At 39.4% G+C, this 23,607-nt stretch overlaps 1 protein-coding gene across 1 annotated transcript in view; it reads left to right on the top strand.

The window, feature by feature from the left end:
- Positions 1–41: 41 nt before the first annotated feature.
- LOC134669902 (fibroblast growth factor receptor 4-like) overlaps positions 42–23,607 on the top strand; it is a 107,415-nt gene continuing 83,849 nt past the window's right edge. The window contains exons 1-3 of the mRNA XM_063527518.1: positions 42–153; positions 1,356–1,393; positions 1,767–1,912. Of these exons, the coding sequence (XP_063383588.1) occupies positions 1,367–1,393; positions 1,767–1,912 (173 nt within the window). The 5' untranslated portion in view covers positions 42–153; positions 1,356–1,366. The remainder of the gene's footprint in view (positions 154–1,355; positions 1,394–1,766; positions 1,913–23,607) is intronic.

Raw genomic sequence — 23,607 nt, 5'->3', positions numbered from 1 at the left:
CGTCACAGCCTGGCAATGAATCTCGCTACTACCTGCTGCCGACGGCCGAGAGAAGAGAAGAGAAGAGGTTGAAGAACGTAAAGCTGCTGGCTAGAGTTAGCGTGGTGGATGAGAGGACGTGCATTGGACCGGCGGGGAATGCTACGGCTTTTGGTAAGAGAATAATCCCACAGAATCATCAAGCTCGTCACAGCCTGGCAATGAATCTCGCTATTACCTGCTGCCGATGGCCGAGAGAAGAGAAGAGAAGAGGTTGAAAAACTTGAAGCTGCTGGCCAAAGTCAGCGTGGTGGATGAGGAAGTGCATTGGACCGGCGGGGAATGCTACGGCTTTTGGTAAGAGAATAGGCTCACAGAATCACCAAGCACGTCGCAGCCTGGCGATGAACCTCGCTACTACCTGCTGCCGACGGCCGAGAGAAGAGAAGAGAAGAGGTTGAAAAACTTGAAGCTGCTGGCCAAAGTCAGCGTGGTGGATGAGGAAGTGCATTGGACCGGCGGGGAATGCTACGGCTTTTGGTAAGAGAATAGGCTCACAGAATCACCAAGCACGTCGCAGCCTGGCAATGAATCTCGCTACTAGCTGCTGCCGACGGCCGAGAGAAGAGAAGAGAAGAGGTTGAAGAACGTAAAGCTGCTGGCTAGAGTTAGCGTGGTGGATGAGAGAACGTGCATTGCACCGGCGGGGAATGCTACGGCTTATGGTAAGAAAATGGACTCGCAGAATCACCTGGCACGTCGCCTCAATACGAAAGTTATCGAAATGGCTTAATTTTACTGAGGTAACCAATACAGCTTTAAGAAGCAGAACGTTGGAACATGCATATGGGTCCGACCTGGAAATTAGGCTTGACACAGAAAAGACGCATAATCTAAACTCATACTAAAAAGTTTTTGACCTACTGGGATCCATTATCTTTCTTGGGTACGAGTATAATGACATCTAACATCTATTTTCCTTCATACTTAACTATAATTTAGGTATTTTATACGCAAAAATTTGTGGATAGGTATGTTTTCCCACTGTTTACGCATGTCGATTACGCTTCGAGGCTTCTCGAGTATCTAGGCATGAAATACGCGAACAGTTACTACGATAATATATCCGTTTTTTACTCGTTGTATTCCCAAACAAGATCATAACCATAACACACATATTTTTAGACAGATCACTCATCCATTTGGTACATTGTACAGCCCAACGTGTTGTTACGAAACCGCAAAAATAGTTACATGTTAATCTTGGCTAAATTGAATGGAATTTACTGTATTATGATAGTCGTAAGCAAAAAAAATCACTGAAGTAAAAAGCAAAAAAAGCTTGCCTGCCTAATGTGTTCTAAATATTGTTTCAGATCCAGCAAAAATGGCTGAATCCGCAATTGATACTTATGTAAGTAATATATTGTTTTACTTCTTGGTCAACTATTCAGAACATAACTACTGACAATTTGTAAGCAGTCGTGAAATATTACCAGATTTCTCAGCATTTTCATAAATTAGAAGAATGGCATTACGTAAGCGACATTTTCGTGGATGCCCCTCAATAACACAAAAACTTTTTAGGGATTAGATTACTATTATGTAAGAAATGAAGCCGAAAATATCATTACATTAGAAAATATTATCAAACATAGTAATAAAATTGGCCACCCTTAACAATAAGGCTTGTTTCTTTCTAATTTGTTAGGAGTGGCCAATTACTATATTGTAGTCGACTATTTTTAGTGCCATTTCCATATTTTTGATCTTTTTCTTGTTTCCAGATACTATGGCTCATCTGGATCACACTGGGCCTTCTCCTTATCTGCGTAGCAGGCTGCGTGGCGACCGGCGCGGGCGTCGCCAAGCGCGTGCTGCGTGCGCTGCGCCCCGCGCCCGTAGCTGGGTGCCCACCGACACACGGATGGGGGTGAGTACTTACTATTCGTTAAGCTAGCTGGATGGATGAGTTTCATTCGATACCTCCCTTAAAGGAGGTATGAGAGGCCGTGTCCGCCTTCCGGCTGTGTCGCTCCCTACCAGGGATGTTGCGTATATTCGCATCCGCATCCGCGGAACATCAGCATTATTTTCAACATCCGCATCTGCATCCGCATCCGCATAAAATCGATGCGGAGCATCCGCATGATGCGGATGTCGACCAAGTCGGTAACAGGAACATATTAGCGGCGGCGGCGGCGGCGTAATCTAGGTAATTTCTTCATTTCATCCGCGGATGTGAGGCTTTAAATATCCGCATCCGCGGATGTGAGGCTTTAAATATCCGCATCCGCGGATGTCAAAAAATCTGCATCCGCAACATCCCTGCTCCCTACCGTGTGGGGAGCTGGGAAGGTCAATCATCGTCGATGTGAGGACGATTGTGTATCTGGTGTGTAAGCTGGCTGTGCGAGACGTGGCTGATGTCATTAACAAGCTAAAATGGAATTAGGCGGTATACATGTTGCCAGGCAGAGTAAGTAATGGCTGGTGTAAGGTGTAAAATTTTAACGGTTTGGCGGCCGCTTTTGACGAAAAGAGCGCCTGGCGTCTGTTAGCTCGTTGGGTGGACGACATTCGGTAGATGGCGGGGCACTTCTGGATGAGACGAGTCTTGGAAATTGACAAAAATACCAATATTAGGTATGAAAAAATCTTTGATTATTGACTATCACCTATTTTTGTGCTTCCTTTGGAATTATCTCTGGGTATATTTGTTTTGATAGTGCTAGACTGTACCTTCATATAACGTTTCTGATTAGAATAGAGTGTATAGTGTAAAAATATTGAAAGTATTGAGATTAATTGACATGGTTCACTTTTTCACAATACCTATCCGAGCACCCGAGCAGTATCCACAAGTGTTAGAATTGCACAAATAATTCCAATAGGCGTCACATTTATTAGCATGGCATTAGTGGTCATTTTACAAATAAAATGCAGTGATTAAAACACAGTTTTTAATTTCAGAATTCTAACATAAATACCTAATGAATAATATAAACAGTCCTCACACTCTAAGTCTAAGAAACATATTAATCACAATTTGGATCTGATAAATTAGTTTATTGTAGGTATTTTGTATAAAAAATCGTCAATATAGAACAAAAAGCATCCTTAGGCCCAACTTGCACCATGATTACCAGTACAATTTGACATTAGGTTATTAGGTTTAACTGCTTAACTCCGGGTTAGTGGGATAGTGCAAGTGGGCCTTAGGGGGGCAATTATTCATGCGACAGTCTCTCAATCATCTTCAATACAATGTTAATTTCCGTTTTAATCACGCATTAAAAAAAACACATTTAGCGGTATTTTTTTCTGCTGGAAGAAACGATCTAATAATTTTTAATAGTTTTTATTATATTTCGCAAATTAAGTCATTAATTTGGAAATCTACTCATTCGTTAAATAAATTGTTAAATCATAAGAATCATAAGTATCTACTCTCAACAAAATTAAAAATAAACATTTAAAAACTTTAAATTAAAGTAATTGAGTACCTAAACTACTCATGGTAACGGTAAAAGAATACATAAAAACAGAATAAAGTTTTCGTATAGTTAAGGCCGCAGTAGGTAAGCATTGAAGCTAATTATCTCCTATTGAACATCGAAAGGCCTTTACCAACTCAATATTGCTTAGTAATTCCTACTGCGTAACGGACAAATATAATTGAAATTATGCTTTATTGGGCATTTGTCGGACGTTGGCTAATAGAAAGGCAGAAAGCGGGGAAAGTGATTTACTGACAATTCATGTTTACTGAAGTATTTCTTTACATGCCAATACTAAGTTATCACGTTAGTTCTGCGAGAAATCTGTATTGTTGCCTGTCTGATAATAATGATAATAAAAACCGGACAAGTGCGAGTCGGGCTCGCCCACCGAGGGTTCCGTTGATCCTTTCGTCTAAATTCGTTCGAGTGAGATCATTATTTGGTCGGTAAATAGACCGATGTGGCAGCGATATATTCACATGACATACGAACTGATTCGAACTTCGAACTTTAAGATACCTACGTCAAATATTATGTCTTCTTAGATACGATATGGATCAGATTTGTCAGTGTCAAAACGGACGTTTCTTCAAACAAAATTTATTATAAACACGGAAGAAAGAATGAGCGCGCCGCGCTCTGACGGGAAACGGCATGTGCCTGGATAGTATGAGAACCTATGTCGCCAAAACGCTGTCACAAAAATTGGCCATATTTTCTTATTTCGAAAGGAATTATGAGCTCTTGCCCATCACAGTAATTTGAACTTTACAGTCAAGAAAATTATGTCAAAATTGCATTACGATTTTACTTCTTTGTTTTGTGATTATAAAATATTTATTTTAACATGTTATGTAATTTATTTTAAAATTATACGCGTCAGATTTCATTCATAGCCTTCTTCAATCTAACCCAAATCTAACCTTAAAGTAAGTATCATTATTACCAAATCTCACACTATATTTGTATTTCCAAAGCGATTGCTATATCAATGGCATAACGCATTACCCTCCTTTCTTGCAAGACGGCTAACACAAAAAAGCAAGTCAGGCGCTAATATGTTGGGTAAAATGTAATTTCAGGTCAATGTACAGTCGAGAATCAAAGTAATGAACAATGTTCCAATTTTTATTACACATTTGGTCGCTTACCTATTTCAACTTACAAACGTTGACTGCAAGAGATCCCTTCTAGGTACTTATAAGTTTGTACATTTCATATATTTTGTTTCATTGTATTTTAACCTGTCTTATGCACAATAAAGTATTTACATACATACCTACATACAACTTGCTATAAAAACCATACTATTTTTGTTCAAAACAAAAGTTGACCGAGCGAAGCGAAGATCTCCGTTACAGCTTGTGCAAAAATGCTTTAGTTTGTCTGTCTGTGCTCATGCTCCTCTAATCGAATTTTAACCGAGTGTCGCCCGCGCGAAAGTTTCAGAGGCGCAATATGGCCCGCAGGTAAAAAAGTTTGGGTTTATAAAACTAACGAAATAGAGCAAAACCAAGTTCTGTATGTAAAACTTACATTCGCTGTATTTTTCTAACTATGGTATCTGGGGACTCTCATCATTAAGCCCTGATATAGGATTCAATAGATTTATTTTCTAGGAACAGTTTTAATTAAAGCTAGATTAAATTCTACTTGGAAATTACTTTTAGGGCGTTTTACGATCGGATAATTAATTTTAGTTCATTCCAACGAGACAATAATTGTTGTGATTAAAGCCGTAATAGCTTGTCGGAAGCCGGTGTTGCTCGAAGGCCAGGTAATATATGATCAATATGATCATTGCGAAGAGAGGAAGCGCTGGTTGCCTAGCTGTAAGAGCGTGCGACTTGCAATCTGGAGGTCGCGGGTTCAAACCCCGGGTCGTACCAATGAGTTTTTCGGAACTCATGTACGAAATATCATTTGATATTTACCAGTCGCTTTTCGAAGAAAGAAAACATCGTGAGGAAACCGGACTGATCCCAATAAGGCCTAGTTTACCCTCTGGGTAAGGTCAGATGGCAGTCGCTTTCGTAAAAACTAGTGCCTATGCCAATGCTCGGGATTAGTTGTCAAGCGGACCCCAGGCTCCCATGAGCTATGGAAGAAGAGATGATCATTGTGAAGAGGGCGGCTGGTATTCACATGTACAGGATACCTGTTCAGTATAGTATGTAAAAATTGTTCCAGTGAAATTCCGCAACATGGCATGTGATCATAAAATTCACAACGAAATAAACATCAATAACTCTCACCATTTGAAAGGAAATAAATGTATTTACGTTATAATATAATGTTGTAGAATTAATATTGATATAGAGCTAACTTTAGCACCGTATGATTATGATTCTACAGAAATAAAATGGTATTGCCTTTTTATTTCTGTAGAATCATAATCATCACCCGATCATAACTCATAAGGAACCTAATAAATGCCTTGAGTTGAATAATAATAACATATATTAACTCACATTATAGACGGGTCTAACGCGAATTTTTGAATTTAGACCTGTCTATAATGTGAGTTAATATGTGTTCAAAACGCGAAAGTTTAAAATAATAAATTAACATCTCTGAGTAGGTACATAGTTTCATCCTAAGTACACATTATTTTAATTTGCGTAATTCCTTCTAGCTTTCATACGGGATTTCTATTCAATAGGAAGGATTGTTAGTCACCATTGCATAACCTCTAGAAATCTGCACACGTGGTGGAATACGGAATCGCCTATTTACGCAGATGATGTCATGGTGTTACTTAAATATAGGCAAATCTAGGTCCACTCCGTTTTGGTGACTGTTTCATAATGGTATATCCGGGTGAATTCGTTTATGGCCTTTTTGGGCTTTTGAAGCAATTTCTTAAGTACCGTAAAACCGGCCAGTGTGACTTGAGGACCCACTTATGAGGTTTTGTACAGATTCTTTTTTGGTTTCGTCTTAAGTTTTTGCTTTCATTTATAAAAATATTTTGCCATTACGATATTCAAATAATAGCCAACTCTGAACGAAGGTATTCTAGTTTATTTTATTTCGGAACATAAATAGTAAGGGAGGGGACTCGGCCTTCGCCTTAGGTCAAGGATCTCCACAATGTTTGTTCCTGACTACCCACATCCCTCCAACTCTGGAGATCCGAACAAGCAAGTATTTACGTAAGTCTGTATTTGATTCTGTACATGTACTGTAAAATGTGTGAGGTGTGCAATAAAAAGTATTGTATGTAATTAAACCTTATTAAGCCATCATAAACTGCCTTTTTCTACTCCCGTACTTTTATTTGTCATTTAAAGGTTTGTGCACATACCTTTAAACCCCTATCTTAAAGTTGTCAAGACAAGTCTTTAGTCTATTCCCAAAAGAAGTATTTGTGCATACACGCAGTATCTTTTTGGCACTTTTACGATACTTCGTGTAATCATCACTTAAAAAATATTGTATGAAAAACATTGTTGCCAACCTAATTTTAATTGTCATCTTTGACAGAAGTGAACCATAGAGATGATTTTTTTTATTTCATTCATTCTTTTCCCGCCCGTTCTTTGCTATTTCTTGAATGAAAAATATTCGTTAAATTTATAATTTTATTTCTATAGTTTCTTATTCAAGTAGGCATATTACAATGCGCTTATGAACGTCAAATAAAGCTACACCGGCTCCAACCGTACACCTCTGCCTCGAGAAGGTTTAAATCCTCCCTCAATTGGAGTAGGGTATCCCAATATAGGAGCGACAACAAACTCGGCGGGACACATCTTTTCAAAACATTACATTTTATAATTAACATACATGACGAGTAAATAAGAAAAAACACAATTTAAATTACTAAAGAATTCATACCTTTATGCCCCAGTACACATCGCGCAAATATTACGCCACTATATACACTAGAAACAATATAAAAAGCAATACCAACCAAGATGCAGCGTCCGAAACATCAATTTACTTTTACTATCATAATGCAATATCAGGGCAGACGAAAGGTGTTAAGATTGCACCATTATGGACTATTTTAAGCTACCTTCTAACATTTCCTTTACCTTTAAATATAAACCTTAATAAACAGGAAACAAGGTTGCATGTTACTTTAACATTTCTCTGAAAAATGACGTTCGGAAAGTTATAGTTAGGATGCACTCTTAAATTATTGAACATAATGCCTCTTACGTTATATTCTACTGTTGTAAGGTTATGAAATTGTTTTTTAGCATTGTTAGTAGATTGAGTGCCTAGGTTACTGAAATCTAGGTATTTTGTTTCGTCATATAGAATGCGATGTTGAAAAATACGCATTCCTTTGTTAGTCACAATGAAAATACATTCAATGGCAAATAATAGGTAATTTTTAGTGTTCCGTACAAAACTTTGTTTACGGAACACTTATGGGATCACTTCGGTCTTGCAAATCAGTTAAATACGTTTTTCTCAGAGACCGTTTGACATAGATACCTAAAATTTGGAACAGTTATAGCAATTACCACCACTCATATTGTAAATAAGTCAAAACTGCTTATTTCTTATTAAAGGGGGAAATTTAGGGGGTTGAGGGGGGTAGGCTGAAACTTTTTTCATTTGTAAGAATCGTGTGGGGTACCATTAGAAAGCTTGCAAAAAATTGAGTCGATGGACTGATTTTGACTTCATTTTAGACTGCAATAGTTTCGTCAAAAAATGCATTTAAAGTTGCAAGTTTTCATACAAAAATTTTCACCTCTGTCCTGGCGATTTTCGCGAAAACTATAGCTAACAGGCAGCTGACCAGTCAATACCCAACTTAAAGAAGCATGGAGACGGCGGGAAAATTATCAGCTTAACTTTATCTTTATTAGTTTTTCAACTGCAGCTTGACCTTTGGTTGCTTAGGGCTAGCTAACTGATGCTTACACTGGTCAATTCATATTAGGCGAGAAACATCCTTAGTTAAAACTTTGGCATTGAAATTTATGACTTATGTCTTTGACACAAAGTTTAATTCTGCTTGCTTATTTTTGTGGGATATTTAATTTTATCTCAATAGCCTACTATAAGTATGAGAGAGATCTACAAAATACGACCTTATTATATTGCAAATAAGTTTCAATTTCGAACGGGCTTTCCAACCAATGGACTAGGCATCTCAAAAATAGGAAAAATTCAAATTAAGAATTCCGTTCTTGACTGTCGTTGTGTTTTTTTTCCACAATAGGACACATAGAGTTAGTAAGGCGTATAGAGATAATAAAGTCATTTAATATTTATGAACAGCTTTGGCCTCATGTATAGATTTTATTGAGAGTATCTGATTCGTCGAAACAATATACACAATATTCCTTTTCATTAAGTACCATTACATTTCTGTATTAATTGTATAATTATAATATCTATTAATTATATTCAGTACTTATGTATATTTTTGAACGGATCGGTGAGCAACAAGATTCAGGGCTATAACCGCGAAAATAGAAGTTCGCAAATTGCGAGCATTTTTCTCTGTCACTCTAATTACTTCATTGGAGTAAAAGAGAAAGATCCCCGCAAATTGCGAATTTCGGTTTTCGCGGTAGCCCCTCAGTCCTGTTACGAGAAAATAATTTTGGAAGACATTAATAGTATATGACATTTAAATATCACAGTTTTTAGAAACAAAGGTAAAATTGACGAAATATTATTTTAAAGTAAGCCGATCTTGTTTTTTAGCAGTTCTAAATAATATTAAAGTCTATATATATGGCATAGAACTAGAAACAAAATCAAATAAAAAATAATAATGAGTTCTAAATTCAAATTGAAGGAGTATACATTTAAGGTATTATAGGCCAAGCGCGCACCACGATATTAATTTTTGCGACACGATTTTAGAATCGCGCTGTAATATATCGCAGAAAATTCACTGCGCGCACTGCGATGAAAAAGTCGACGATTTGTTCATTCTCAACATGGATTTCGTACCAGTCGCTTGTCATGAAACGTGTCTTTATTGTCTTTAATATGCGATTGCTGTATGACTTTGAGCATTTATAACACAAAGGTGATCCCCGTCTATTTCCATAATTAAATGGTCAACATCTAGCGTCTCATTTTGAGACTCCATTGGAGATGCAGGTGCCGAGATGTTGGGGTTTGGAGAGCGAAATGCCGACTGAGGTCCGGCCGGGGTGTGATTTTATTATCATAGTGCGCGCGGGGCCATACAACTCCGCATGCTGCAATTCACTTTGCGACAATCGCGTCGCGAACAATCGCGGAAAAATGTGACAAATCACAATTTTGAAATCGCTACGATTTTTTTGTCGCATATGCGCGCACTAACATATAAACACATACGTTGCATTTCTGTGACAAAATTATCGCAGGACAAAAAATCGTGGTGCGCGCTTGGCCTTACTCTAAATTATTATAATACATCAAGCATTCGCGAGATGCTCGACTTCGGTATTCAAACACAAAGCAATAGTACAAGAATCTAACTAAATGCAAAGGCCGAAGGAGCGATTCGAAGATCCGAAGCGTCCGGCAGACGCGCGCCTCCCGTAACTTTTCCAAGTATTTTTAAGTACAAGTGTCTAAGTCGCAAGATCCAAAGGCTGAAGTCGCATTGGGCCGAAAGCCCGAAGCATCCAGGAGGTCAGTTCTAAACACAGGTAATTAATACAAGTGTCTAAATGCGAAGGCCGGAGGCCGAGCTCCGCGTAGGGCCGAAGGCCCGAAGCCTGCAAGATATCAGTGGTTAAACACAGAACTAACAGCCTGGACGCTTCGGGCCTTCGGCCCTACGCGGAGCTCGGCCTTCGGCCTTCGCATTTAGATACTTATACTATTGTTCTGTGTTTAAGTACTAACATCCTGGACGCTTCGGGCCTTCGGCCCTACGCGGAGCTCGGCCTTCGGCTTTCGCATTTAGACACTTGTACTATTGTTCTGTGTTAAAGCACTGACATCCTGGACGCTTCGGGCCTTCGGGCTACGCGGAGGTCGGCCTTTGGCCTTCACATTTAGACACTTGTACTATTGCTCTGTGCTAAAGCGATGACATTTTGCTAAAGCTCGGCCTTCGGCCTTCGCACTTAGACACTTTGTACTATCCTAAAAACAGGCAAAATAGTACAGCGGCCAGGGGGCCTCCAACACTAATCGATGTGACTGGACAGTATACTACTGACAAGTGGTATGGTTGTGTTCGGTAGAGTGTACTGAGTACGAAATAAGGACTTGTCACTTTCTAAGACTGTGGGGGGGTTAACTGTGACGTCACAAAGATGGCGGTCCCGGGTTTCAAATTTTAGATAATTACTCGGCAAGTTATTATCAGATTTTCAAAAATGAGGTGTCCTGTGAAAGCTGATAAAATGTAGAATAAAACATGCCATGTAACTTAAAGTGTAATTTAATTAATTATTTTTTTATTTACAAAAATCTGAAAACATAACATTGGTCTTTTTTTTGTAGCCCAAAAAACACAATGACAACGGTCACTTAGATAAAAAATATGTTATATAAATAATTTAGGTAGATGATTAAGCTACACGATACTTCTTGAATTATGTGAATCCGATAATAAATAAGTAAACTACGATGATTATACCGCGGGCGCGCCGCAGCGAACCGCGCGCGCTCGGTTACTTGAAGGTGCGGGCGCGACTGAGAATGCTGTACTGTATATCAAAAACAAATTAACGTTTTTAAACAAATGCTATATCAAATGAAATATATTTAAATATCCAATAAAACGTGGTTATAAACTGGTCATCTAATAATAAGTATATAGAAATAAACATAAAATAAAAATCCATAGAAATATTCACTTTACCTTTATTATTAGTGAGAGTTATCGAAAATAATTATCATTATGAACCAAATTCATGTTATTAAGCATACGTATCCTGGCAAGCGATATCTCTATACCTCAGCAAATAAAAAAATAAACAAAATAAATAAACCATTTATTCACGGAAACAGCATTTAATAAAGGTTGTACCTAAACCTCCGCCAAACTGTATAACAGTTTGTTGGTACAAATAGGCTCCTCTCTTTACATACAGTTTTAGGCTATTTTACTTATTTAGGTATTTAAACTATTTTAGATACTGGTATAAGTTACAAATATAAGTTCAATATAACTAGACATTCTTTAACTTAAGTTTATCCTAGCTTCATATTGTTTCAACATGAGATTTTTTTAATTCAGACTTAAATAGATTTTTGCTGGTGCTTTTCCTAATATTTAAGGGTAAGTCTGTTGTTATAGATTTTATTAACGGAAAAAATTAATGTTGTAGATGTAGTGTACGGACGCCCGGCCGGAAGCAGACGGGCTGCTACCTAATCACGTGTAGCGTCCATTCAGCCCAATTCCCTGAGGTTGGAGCTGCAGGTTACTGTCAGCATGCATTTTGCAGCGGCGGCATTTCCACACCATTCTCCTCAAATATTTTTGTTTTCCTGCAAAACAGATGTCATCTTTAAGTTCGACGTCCTTTAGTTCGTTTTCTTTCAGTGTGTCTCTAACGAATGTATCATATCGCGATGCCACATACATAGTACACTCTGCTAGTAAGGTAGTAAGTGTAAGCTAGTCTCCTCCTTATCACAGTGTGGACAGGAGGTGTCTCTACTAATTTCCATTATCTTAAGAGGTCTGTTGAGGGTTTTATGACCAGTAATGATACCCGTCAGTAGTCTCAGACTGCTCTTACCTAGTTTCAAAAGATACCTGGTTCTCCTGTGATCTTATACCTTTACTCATCATCTTCGACTGTGCTTCCATCTCCATCCATTTACCTTTTCTATGACTCCTTTCGTAACATTCGCTGACATAGGCAGAGCCGGTTCCGGACCCATTATATTCCGTCTCCGCCTCCATCCTCGCCAACAAACTGCAACCGCAGTTTGGCGAGGAATATAATTCGTGACAAAAATGTTGTGTACTTCATGATAAATAAATTTAAAAAATATCCTCGCCAGTTCGTGCGCCGTCTCATTTCCCGTCACTCCCTAGTGTCCTAGGTACCCATGCCACCGCGACACTTCTTTATTTGCCTATCGAGTTAAGCTCTTCTCGACATTCTCTTACGAGAGAGGAGGTGTTCGATATTTTCTTTAGTGACTTTAGTGCTGCCTACTGGCTATCTGTATATATTACAATCAGTACAATAGCGCCTTCTTGCTGCACACTCTCTTTAACTATACGTGCACAGCGGGCTATTGCACATACCTCTGCTTGGAATACGCATATCTGCACAGTGATATTGATACTTGCTCTCCCAGTTTAGGGATCACTATGCTGGTTTCGTTGAGCTTCTTCTTGAGCCATTCGTAAAGCAGATGGTCGTCGGGTGTCTGACTTCCACCTTCCAGTTGTCTCTCTCTCCTATATTGTACCCTGTATTTCTTATCAATTATCTCCTGCCTTTTTATTAGGTCGGTATTGGCCATCAACATCTCAAATTTTGATGGTGCCTCTCTTTGTATCAGCGCGTGCCTCTTGTCCACGTAGCTTCTCCATTCCTTACATGCTTTCATTCTATAGCACTGTTCAGTAGCTCTTCTCCACCCCATTCCAAGCTTCAAACCTAGCATTACCTCCAATTGCATGTGTCGGGGTCGTTCTCATATCCCCATATAGCACCCTGGGTAGTACATATCACTGCCATGTAGATCCAGCGGATTTCTACTTCTCTCGTGTCGAGGTTCCTATAAAACTCTAAACAGTAGATGCCCAGAAAGCAGCGGTGCTGACAGCCCTGACTGTCGCGTCCCTCAGGTCAGATTCCGAGCATTGACATAGTGCCCTTTTGCATTGACATAGTGTTCTTATGGCTTTTGCCGTCTGCTCCTTGATGTGAGTTTGTATCTGATCTGAGCGTACTGTCTAGAGTAACTTCCAGATATTTCAGCTCATTCACCATTTCTAGTTCTATACCTTGCATCTTTATGGGTTTCATCTCTTTTATTCTTCTATTAGTGAATAACACTAGCTTTGTTTTCGACGGATTGAGATCCAGTCCTCTCTCTATATACGTATCATTATATCTCTTACGACCTTAAAAACCGTCCCTCTCACTAGTAACACTCCGTCGTCAGAGTAAGCCTGCATGTACATACCCCCCTGTTGAACTCTTTCACCATTGAGTCTAGTAGTAGGCACTACATCAGGGGGGGACAGACACCACCCTTGTGGGAACGAACCCTCTTTTTGGACTAATTGTTTAATCTCTAATCTCAGCTGGGAGGCTACTTTCGACTTCGAGCCTCAAGCCTCAAGGATTTGAGTACATTATTGTCAACAATAATGTACTCAAATATATCTTGTGATGATAAATCAAGTAACTTTTTACGTCAAAACGCCGTAAACTGTTTTTAGTCACATTTATTAGATTACCTTTTCATGCTTGGCGTATATGTAAATCATATAATACAATGAGTCCAATCGACACTGAAGCAGGGGTGCGAAACTCCTGAGATCGGTCAAACTCGGCTCCGCTCGGCTCAGCATTGCTCCGAGCAATTATTAGGGTTGGCACCACTTGACTTCCTTCTGCGTGCACGACCACAGATAAGATAATCACTTGAATTTTGACAACCCAACCCAAGGGATAGCATGATTCGACCCTGAACCGCTGTCAAACTTCGGTTTTGTAGGAAGTTTCCTTTCTGTACGGTAGTACTATTATTTATTCTGTGACTGAAGTGACTACTTTTTGGGTTTTTTATTGTTTGCTTATTTCTATATACTTATTATTAGATGACAAGGACCAGTTTATAACCACGTTTTGTTGGTTATTTAAATATCTTTCATTTGATATATCACTCGTTTAAAAATGTTAGGTAGTTTTTGATATACAGTACAGCATTCTCAGTCGCGCCCGCACCTCCAAGTAACCGAGCGCGCGCGGTTCGCTGCGCCGCGCCCGCGGTATAATCATCGTAGTTTACTTATTTATTATCGGATTCACATAATTAAAGAAGTAACGTGTAGCTTAATCATCTACCTAAATTATTTATATAACATATTTTTTATCTAAGTGGACGTTGTCATTGTGTTTTTTGGGCTACAAAAAAAAGACCAATGTTATGTTTTCAGATTTTTGTAATTAAAAAAATAATTAATTAAATTACACTTTTAGTTACATGGCATGTTTTAACCTACATTTCACCAGCTATCACAGGACACCTCATTTTTGAAAATCTGATAATAACTTGCCGAGTAATTATCTAAAATTTGAAACCCGGGACCGCCATCTTTGTGACGTCACAGTTAACCCCCCCACAGTCTTAGAAAGTGACAAGTCCTTATTTCGTACTCAGTACACTCTACCGAATACAACCATACCACTTGTCAGTAGTATACTGTCCAGTCACATCGATTAGTGTTGGAGGCCCCCTGGCCGCTGTACTAAAACAACCTCTGTAAAATGTAACGTTGCGAGCGGTACGGCTACCATCAGTTTGGCATTGACATAAACGCTACCGTGGGCGTGAACGTAATTTTTTTTCTATGCATCTCGCTCGTACTGACATATTAGTGCGAAAGAGATATACCTATAGGAAATAAATTACGTTCACGATATCGTTTATGTTAATGCCAAACTGATAGTAGCCGTACGGAACACTAAATGCCTCGAGCTATCTCGGGCTTGGCCAAATTATTTTATAAAAAATGACTCTTCTTCATTGTTTAACACCGTAACCGAAGTAACGCAATTAATCGATAGAAGTCGATTTACGTCACCGTAGACGATTTATCGAATGGTATCAATTCATTATATATACGTGATGTACATCTTCGTCAGTTAAAAGCCAGTAAGCCACGTCAACCACTGAAAAGATGTATCCAGCCTGTAAGGGTGTAAAAATTAGCTTTTGGATTCTCTTGCCTTTGCGATATCTACAGGAAATTCGGGAACGAGTGAAGCTTACAAGAAAATGTATAATTACCCAAATAGACCATACCAATGTACAATCCTATGTACTATACATACCTACCTATGCGCCTGCCTAAAATGTACAGATAAGGAATTTGATTTTCGTCCCACTTCATACCAATCTTATCTTATCTAAAAGATCTCACAAATATCTAAGTGTGAAAACATAAATAGAAACGGTTATTCGCGCGTGTCAAGGCAGGCCAAGGCCAGCAGATGCCCTTCGCTTTTTTCGCTTTTTAGGTTATGTCTGCCATTAGTGAATTACCTAATATAACGTGGAAATAATAGTAAAGGCTTTACGGTTACCTATCGTTTTACTACTTTTCTTGAATGCTAAACGGCTAGTTAAGTATTTACTTAATTCACCTCGCCTTTTATGTCATAGAAAAGTAACCGCCTTAAGCTCCGGCCCGGATAACCCAGTCTATCGTGAGTCATCCTAAAAAAATGCATTACCTACTTATTTGAAATGGTTGGGAAATACATAATGAAATCAACAAAATAACTAACACAGCGTAAATTAGTATACGGAGATAAGAATTTTAGATGTTAAATATTAGGTATGTATTTGTTTTCTTACTCGTACGAGTCATTAATACCTAATATCTGGGAGACCGAGCTTTGCAAATTTCATAGAAATCGTTAGAGCCGTTTCCGAGATCCCCGAAATATAAACAAGAATTGCTCGTTTAAAGGTACCTAAGTATTAGATATTAAGTATATCGGCCCGATTCGAACTTTAAGATACGTCAAATATTACGTCTATGTACGATATGGATTAGATAATGTCAGTGACAAAAGTGGCGTTTTTGTTTGAAGAATTGTTTATTTTGACACTTTATCGTATCTAGACGTAATGGCTCCTCTACACGGTGGGCCAACGCCGGCCACTCCAAGGGACGCAGTCATGCGGTAGAATGAGATTTCAATACCACTTACTCCCTCTAACGCATAAATGCGTCCCTTGGAGTGGCCGGCGTTGGCCCACCGTGTAGAGGAGCATATTTGACGTATCTTAGGGCCAGTTGCACCAACCACATTTGACGGACTGATCAACGTCAGCCGGCGCGCCCCGGCGCTTTACTATGAAACTTTCCATAGTTATATAAAAATTTTGCGCACTCTAAAGAGTACGAACGATACGAACAGTTTGGTGCAACCGACCCTTACGGCCCGATTCGGATTTTGAAATACTTAGACATCTTTTAGACATCACCAAGATACGATAACGATATGTTTAAGATCTAACCTGTCAAATTTGACATTTGCGCGATTCTGGAGATACTCTTGAACGGTTTCCACAGGATATGACTTGGAGATCCAATTCACATCTAATAGATACATATATATCTATCTAACGTAAAAGTGACATTGGTTGCCCGAATTGCGCTGCAAAAGAGAACTAGTCGATATCTAAACTATAACGTATCTAGAATGGATCTAGTACGTGTCGTCTCTTGTGAATATCTTGAAGTTCGAATATGGCAGTTAGAGTTCGAATCGGGCAATGTCGTTTTTACGTCACTTTATTCCACGTAATCACACAGATTGTTAATGTATCTTGAGCTTTGGCCAATAATTATGTTCAATTAGTCTGACAAGTCACAAGACGTTGCAATGCGTTATGTAATTTTGCCTACGGGTGTCTTGAACGTATGTAATTTAATGGGAGGGAAGGTTTAAGACAAAAAGTGCAAGTATTAAAAGAACAACATTAACTTACATATACTTACTTACTAAAGAGGCCCACTGATTATCAGTCTGCCGGACGGTATCAGCCTGTCAGTTGTTTGGAACTGATAAAATTTTGTTCTAACTGACAGGCCGATACCGTCCGGCGGACTGTTTATCAGTGGGCCCCTTTAGTAAGTAAGTAGGTAATACCATGTAAGTTAATGTTGTTCTTTTAATACTTGTACTTACTCGTTGGCTCAGCGACCCAAAATGAGACTAGGCCTCCGACACAAGACAGCGCCACTTTTCCCGGTCCTCTGCGACCAATTGTTGACTCGAAGTTCGCGCAGGTCTGCCTCCACCATGGCGCACCAGCGCTATCTGGGGCGTCCGATAGGACACCCTAGTAATCTATTTTATTAGATATATTTTCAAAGGAATTAGAAGTTTACAAGTATTGTTGATTTTTAAAAAGAGTTTTTCAATTAAAAGACACGTCAAGATCGCTAAGGGGCTGTCCATAAATTAAGTCATCGATTTTTGACGATTTTTGACCCCCCCCCCCCTATAATCATCCAAAAATCATGCTTCAAATGACCCCATTTCCTCCTACTTCATGCTACCGTCATCCGATGTCCAGACCCCCCCCTAATTTGAAATGACGTAATTTATGAATAGCCCCTAAGTCTTTTTCTAATGCTAAAAAGAACGAACTATAGGTATATGCACAAATTGCACAAGTTATCTTGGTCTGACTCCACAACACCACGGGAAACGGACTCAAATTGAATTAAGCACATAACGGCAAATACTAAAACTGTCTTCACATAAACAACACCTTAACGGGCCGTTGAAAGCAGTCGCTACACACGGACGGACAAATTGACGGCTCAATACGTTAGCGATAGCGATCGGATGGCACCTGGGCGGAAAGCAGTACATTGTTTTAACTGGGAATTGTGTTCTTAATTGTGACTGATCGCTTCACCTCGGGCGAAATAGCAGCCATCCTACACTAGCGTCTTTTGACACTAGCGTTATTTTGTTAGCTGACTAGACGTCGACGCTATGGAAACACCCTACACTAGCGTCTTTTGAGCGTCGGCGTACTAGACGCTGACTAGCAGCGCTATGGAAAATGGCGTCGCTGCGCAGTTGCGCCAACTTTGCGTCGGGCAGCAGCCAGAGTTGACTAGACGCTGACGCTCGGGAGACGCTAGTGTGAGGGGGCCCTAAATACTTACGTTAGACGGGGGAGCCTTCATTTTCTACGTATATGGAAAGGATCACATAATGATCACCGGTCATCTGTCATAAAAAAGTACTCCGGCCCGTACCCGGCACGGACTAACGTGAGTCATCCTTTATGGATATAAGCTAGCACCAGTTAGGCCCACTTGTACCATTCCACTAACCCGGGGTTAACCGGTTAAACCAGGAGTTGGCATGGTTAGCCATACAATTTGACACTAGATTAACAGTTTAACCGCTTAACTCCGGGTTAGTGGAATGGTGCAAGCTGGAAGCGGGCCTTAGGTCTATATAAATAAAAACAAAATTACTGAAGAAAAAATTAAAATTTTTTTTTCGCCATTTCGGGGATGACCCCACAGTTAAAGTTATTCAGTATGACCTACATATTCAGTATGACCAAACTCTGAGGGGTAAGAGTTTGGTCAGTGGTAACCAAAGCACCCTGTATGTGTCAAGTAACACCGGTTGAATTTTAAATCAAAACAAAATGTTTCGAGAATTAAACTTTCGGGCTCCAATATATTTACGTATACTTTCTCGCAATGAAGGATGAATCATGTTAGATCGATCATTATACTTTTATGCAATACCAGGCGTGTCTCACTCCGCGATTTCGTCGCTTTGCTACAGGTAGCTAAAAGTACATCCGTTCGGCCCCAATTTTGGGATTTGCCATAAGCCGCGCGTGGCGCTGTCGCCACCTAGCGGCCATATCTGTGCTGATCGTAACAGACGCGTTTTGTTAGAGAGTCTTCTGTACTTAGTACTATTATTTATTCTGTGGCAATACTGACCTGGCAAGCGGAAGATGCGAAATTGATATCTTAACATTCTCAACCTAAATCATTCAGAAATTTTAGTTCGTCAAACAATGCAGATTAAGTATGATAAGTTTGGTGAAGTAATTTGCCAAACAAGTCTGAATTATTTCTTATCTATGAGAGAATTTTGTAATAGAGGTGTTCCAATTCGTTTACTAAATAAAAATAGGTATGCAAGCACTTATGTATATTGTTTTGAAAATATGAATTTTAGAATCAGCAGTTACCAATTAATAACAAAAAAAAATCAATTATATATGTCAATATCACAATAATTCCTACTTCCACAAAAATGAAACATTATTGCTTTCAGTGAATAAAGCTGATATAAATAAAGTTCTTTTTCTAACTTTTCTAATGTAATATGCCAGGTACACCTCCGTTAAAACCACAGATTACGTCTCGTAGACGTCGCATATATAGTCTGTAGAAGACTCGTGGTGAAACACTACGCCAAAACTGACTGAAATACTTACGCTGGGACCACCAGACGACTTTTTGTAGCATCGGTCATCCCGATACAGAGGGGCTACCGCGAAAACCGAAATTCGCAAATTGCGGGGATCTTTCTCTTTTACTCCAATGAAGACGTAATTAGCGTGACAGTGAAAAATGCCCGCAATTTGCGAACTTCGATTTTCGCGGTTATAGCCCTGGTTTTCTATTCGTTTGGCGTCTGTTGATATACGATTGACATCTTGGCTAAGCCCCCAGCACGAATTACAAGGTGAAGCCGTCCTTTTCGAAACCTCGTTAAAAGTGTTTCTCTAACTACCTCGTATGCAACATTTCTAAGTACAAATTGTCAAGTGCGGTTGCCCCATAATGCCAGAGGAATGATGGAATGACCGTCCACTTCGGATGTCAAGGGTCGAGTGTGGTAATGAGCGGAATAAAAGTTTAATATTTACGAGTATGGTTATATACCTTGCTTTTGCTACCTCTATTTGAAAAGGTCTCTCAATTTTTCGGGGTTCATTTTTGAATAGGCCAAGCAACAAGCGGTCGAAAACTGGTTTGCAATTTTTGATGAAGATTATTAACTTTAGATAGGACAGACGAACAAGTTAAATCAAAGCTAGTATAAAAATATTTATCAAATTAGTGCAGGCTTTTTCGAAGAAATTGGAAAATATATAAACTTAGCGGCCCGCCCTACTGCGCACGGGCTACACAAAACCTTAACAAATTATACACTTCAACCTTCCTCAAAATTCACTCTATTGATAGGTGAAAACCGCATGAACATCCGTTCAGTAGTTTTTGAGTTTATCGCGAACATACACACAAACAGACAGACTTTGTTTAATAATATGTAGTGATATTCGGCGAGAGAACCTCCTACAATTTGAGTCGGTTCAAAAGTGAACGCTATCTCATATTTGAAAGGTAAACTGTAAGAGGCGATTAGACTGACGGTAAAAGTAGAAATGCTAACGATATCGAGTCGTGATTATGGCGGCATTATGGATTCAAGAAGTCTAGGAAGTCTGGTCGTATACGGTCACGAAACTAGCGAAAATTCAGTTACACAAATACAAATAAAATTATTTTAATTAGTATTATTCTAAGTAAAATTAATTGGATGTTTTCTATAAAATTTGTTCACCAGCGATTTTGTTAACCTTAGGATGACTCACGCTAGATCTGGCCGGGGCTGGGCCGAAGCTTCCGGCGCTTTTCTAAAAACTATGTTATATAGGTACAACATTCCATCATCATCATTTTCATCATTTCAGCCTATATAAGTCCCACTGCTGAGCACAGACCTCCTCTCATGCGCGAGGGGGCTTGGGCTATAGTCCCCACGCTAGCCCAATGCGGATTGGGGACTTCACATACACCTATGAATTTCTTCGCAGATGTATGCAGGTTTCCTCACGATGTTTTCCTTCACCGGAAAGCTAGTGGTAAATATCAAATGATATTTCGTACATAAGTTCCGAAAAACTCATTGGTACGAGCCAGAATTTGAACCCGCGACCTCCGGATTGAAAATCAGACGTCATATCCACTCGGCCACCACTGCTTACCTACCTTTAATTGAAGGAAAATATCGTGAAGAAACCTGATTAATCCCAATAACGCCTAGTTTCCCCTCTCATGCAGTCGCTTTCGTAAAATTGTGTAGATGCGTCACTGCGGCTGTGTTAACGGTTAACTCAGAGTTAGTTGGCTAACCCTGGATCGCGATCGGCCCTTAGGCCCACTTGCACCATCCCAATAACCCGGGGTTAAGCGATTAAACCGTTAACCCAGTGTCAAATTGTACTGGTAACCATGGTAACTCCAGGTATAACCGGTTAACCCCAGGTTAGTTGAATGGTGCAAGTGGGTCTTAGAGTAATTCCGTTAGTATGTTTTATGGCCCCAAACGCGATGCCATTAATTTCGGTTGGCTCTTTTGTTGCATAACGTCATTGTGGTCATAATGGCCGAAGCAATAATGCCTTATTTAATAAAACTCTTAATTATTATTATTACTAGCGCCATGTTAGGGCATGATTACGATGGTAATGTTAACTAATCTCGCTTAATGTGTTGATAATTGTGATTGTGTTACTTGTAAATTTGTGGTCTTATGGTGAAAATTACTTCATCTTTTTAGGGTTCCGTACCCAAAGGGAAAAACGGGACCCTATTACTAAGACTTCGCTGTCCGTCCGTCCGTCGGTCCGTCCGTCCGTCCGTCCGTATGTCTGTCACCAGGCTGTATCTCACGAACCGTGATAGCTAGACAGTTGAAATTTTCACAGATGATGTATTTCTGTTGCCGCTATAAGAACAAATACTAAAAACAGAATAAAATAAAGATTTAAGTGGGGCTCCCATACAGCAAACGTGATTTTTGACCAAAGTTAAGCAACGTCGGGCGTGGTCAGTACTTGGATGGGTGACCGTTTTCTTTTTGCATTTTTTCCGTTTTTTTTTGCTTTATGGTACGGAACCCTTCGTGCGCGAGTTGACTCGCACTTGCCCGGTTTTTTATTTCTTAAGTGCAACCTTCTTCCATATTTGTTGTTTTACAGTATACAGTGTGTGTTTTTAATACACCCGCAAATACAATCGCGGCGTAGTTTTCAGTGGCATGAAACGATTTTAAAATATATATTTTTTTAATTTAGCATTTATTAACTGCAATTAGTTAATGCATATCTCCACAGTAATGACTTGTCACAGTTGTGACGTCGAGTCAGTAAGAGCCACAAAATTAAAAGTTGTAATTATTTTTTAAAAATAATCATGAAAGTTAATTAATTTGGGTATATACTAACTATCCATAAAATATCTGCAGAACAGCGTGGCTCCGTTGAATCGTCTGCTCTTGTAGATTTGACAGCTTACCCCGGAACCACCGAAACACGACCCTTCGGCCAGAAATATTAATATGATATCACGAAATACACATGCCCAAATTATTATTTTCTGTACTGACCTCTGAATATGTCACAATTTATACCTAACACACGCGAACGCGATAATTTTACCATGTCGCAACAATGTGGGCAACATTACCTTGCCAGTTGCAAGATCAGCGTGATTCTGATAAAGAACTCATGACTCGTGTCAATCTAGCATCGTCATGACTTTTGACATGTGACCTGCAATGGGCAATGGGTACTTCCTAGTGCAAACTTGTAGGGCAGCCATTCTCAAAGTGTGTTCCGCGGAACCCTAGGGTTCCGCAAAGCCTCTGTTGGGGTTCCGCGAAAATATACTTGTAATAATAAGAAAAAACCTGCTCTTCTATAGGTATATCTGGTCCACAGTGATGAACGAAAATTTTAATTTGGGGTTCCGTCAAATATTTCGCTTGCCGAAAGGGTTTCGTCACCAAAAAAGTTTGAGAACCGCTGTTGTAGGGTTATGGTTATGACACAACGGATCTAAATCACACGAGCCCGATGCAAAAAAGCCGCTCCCCTACAGATTTAAAGTTGGTATGATTCGCACCGAAAGAAAAAAAAAACGTTTCCCCTCTCTAACTTTATGGCTCCTCTACACGATGGGCCAACGCCGGCCACTCCAAGGGACGCAGCCATGCGGTAGAATGAGATAGCAATATCACTTGCTCCCTCTAACGCATAAATATAGAAAAAATCGTGAATGTAGGACTTAAGAAAAACATCCAATGAAAAACTAAAGCTAAAGAAAAACATGAATAGTTAAGCCGTTTTAGAGTTATCGCCAAAATTTTCCGTCTTAGTAAAAATACGTATAAAACGCTGAGAAGGTATTCCGTTTTCCTTGTTGTGCACACGACATCGACATCAAAGATATGTTTACACTTTTGCACCTTACCCCTTTGTGATAAGGCGAAAATTGTAAACATATCCTAGACGTTGACTGTACATTATTACTACATAATAGCCACCGTCCACGGCACCCTATTGTCAATGACAGGGATACCTAACTACAGAACAATACACTGAGCGTGACCCGAAATGTTTAAGCTTCATAATGCAGTATATC

The sequence above is a fragment of the Cydia fagiglandana genome, chromosome 13 (assembly GCF_963556715.1).
Source record: "Cydia fagiglandana chromosome 13, ilCydFagi1.1, whole genome shotgun sequence".
NCBI lineage: Eukaryota > Metazoa > Arthropoda > Insecta > Lepidoptera > Tortricidae > Cydia > Cydia fagiglandana.
This window is presented reverse-complemented; position numbering and strand designations above follow the sequence as displayed.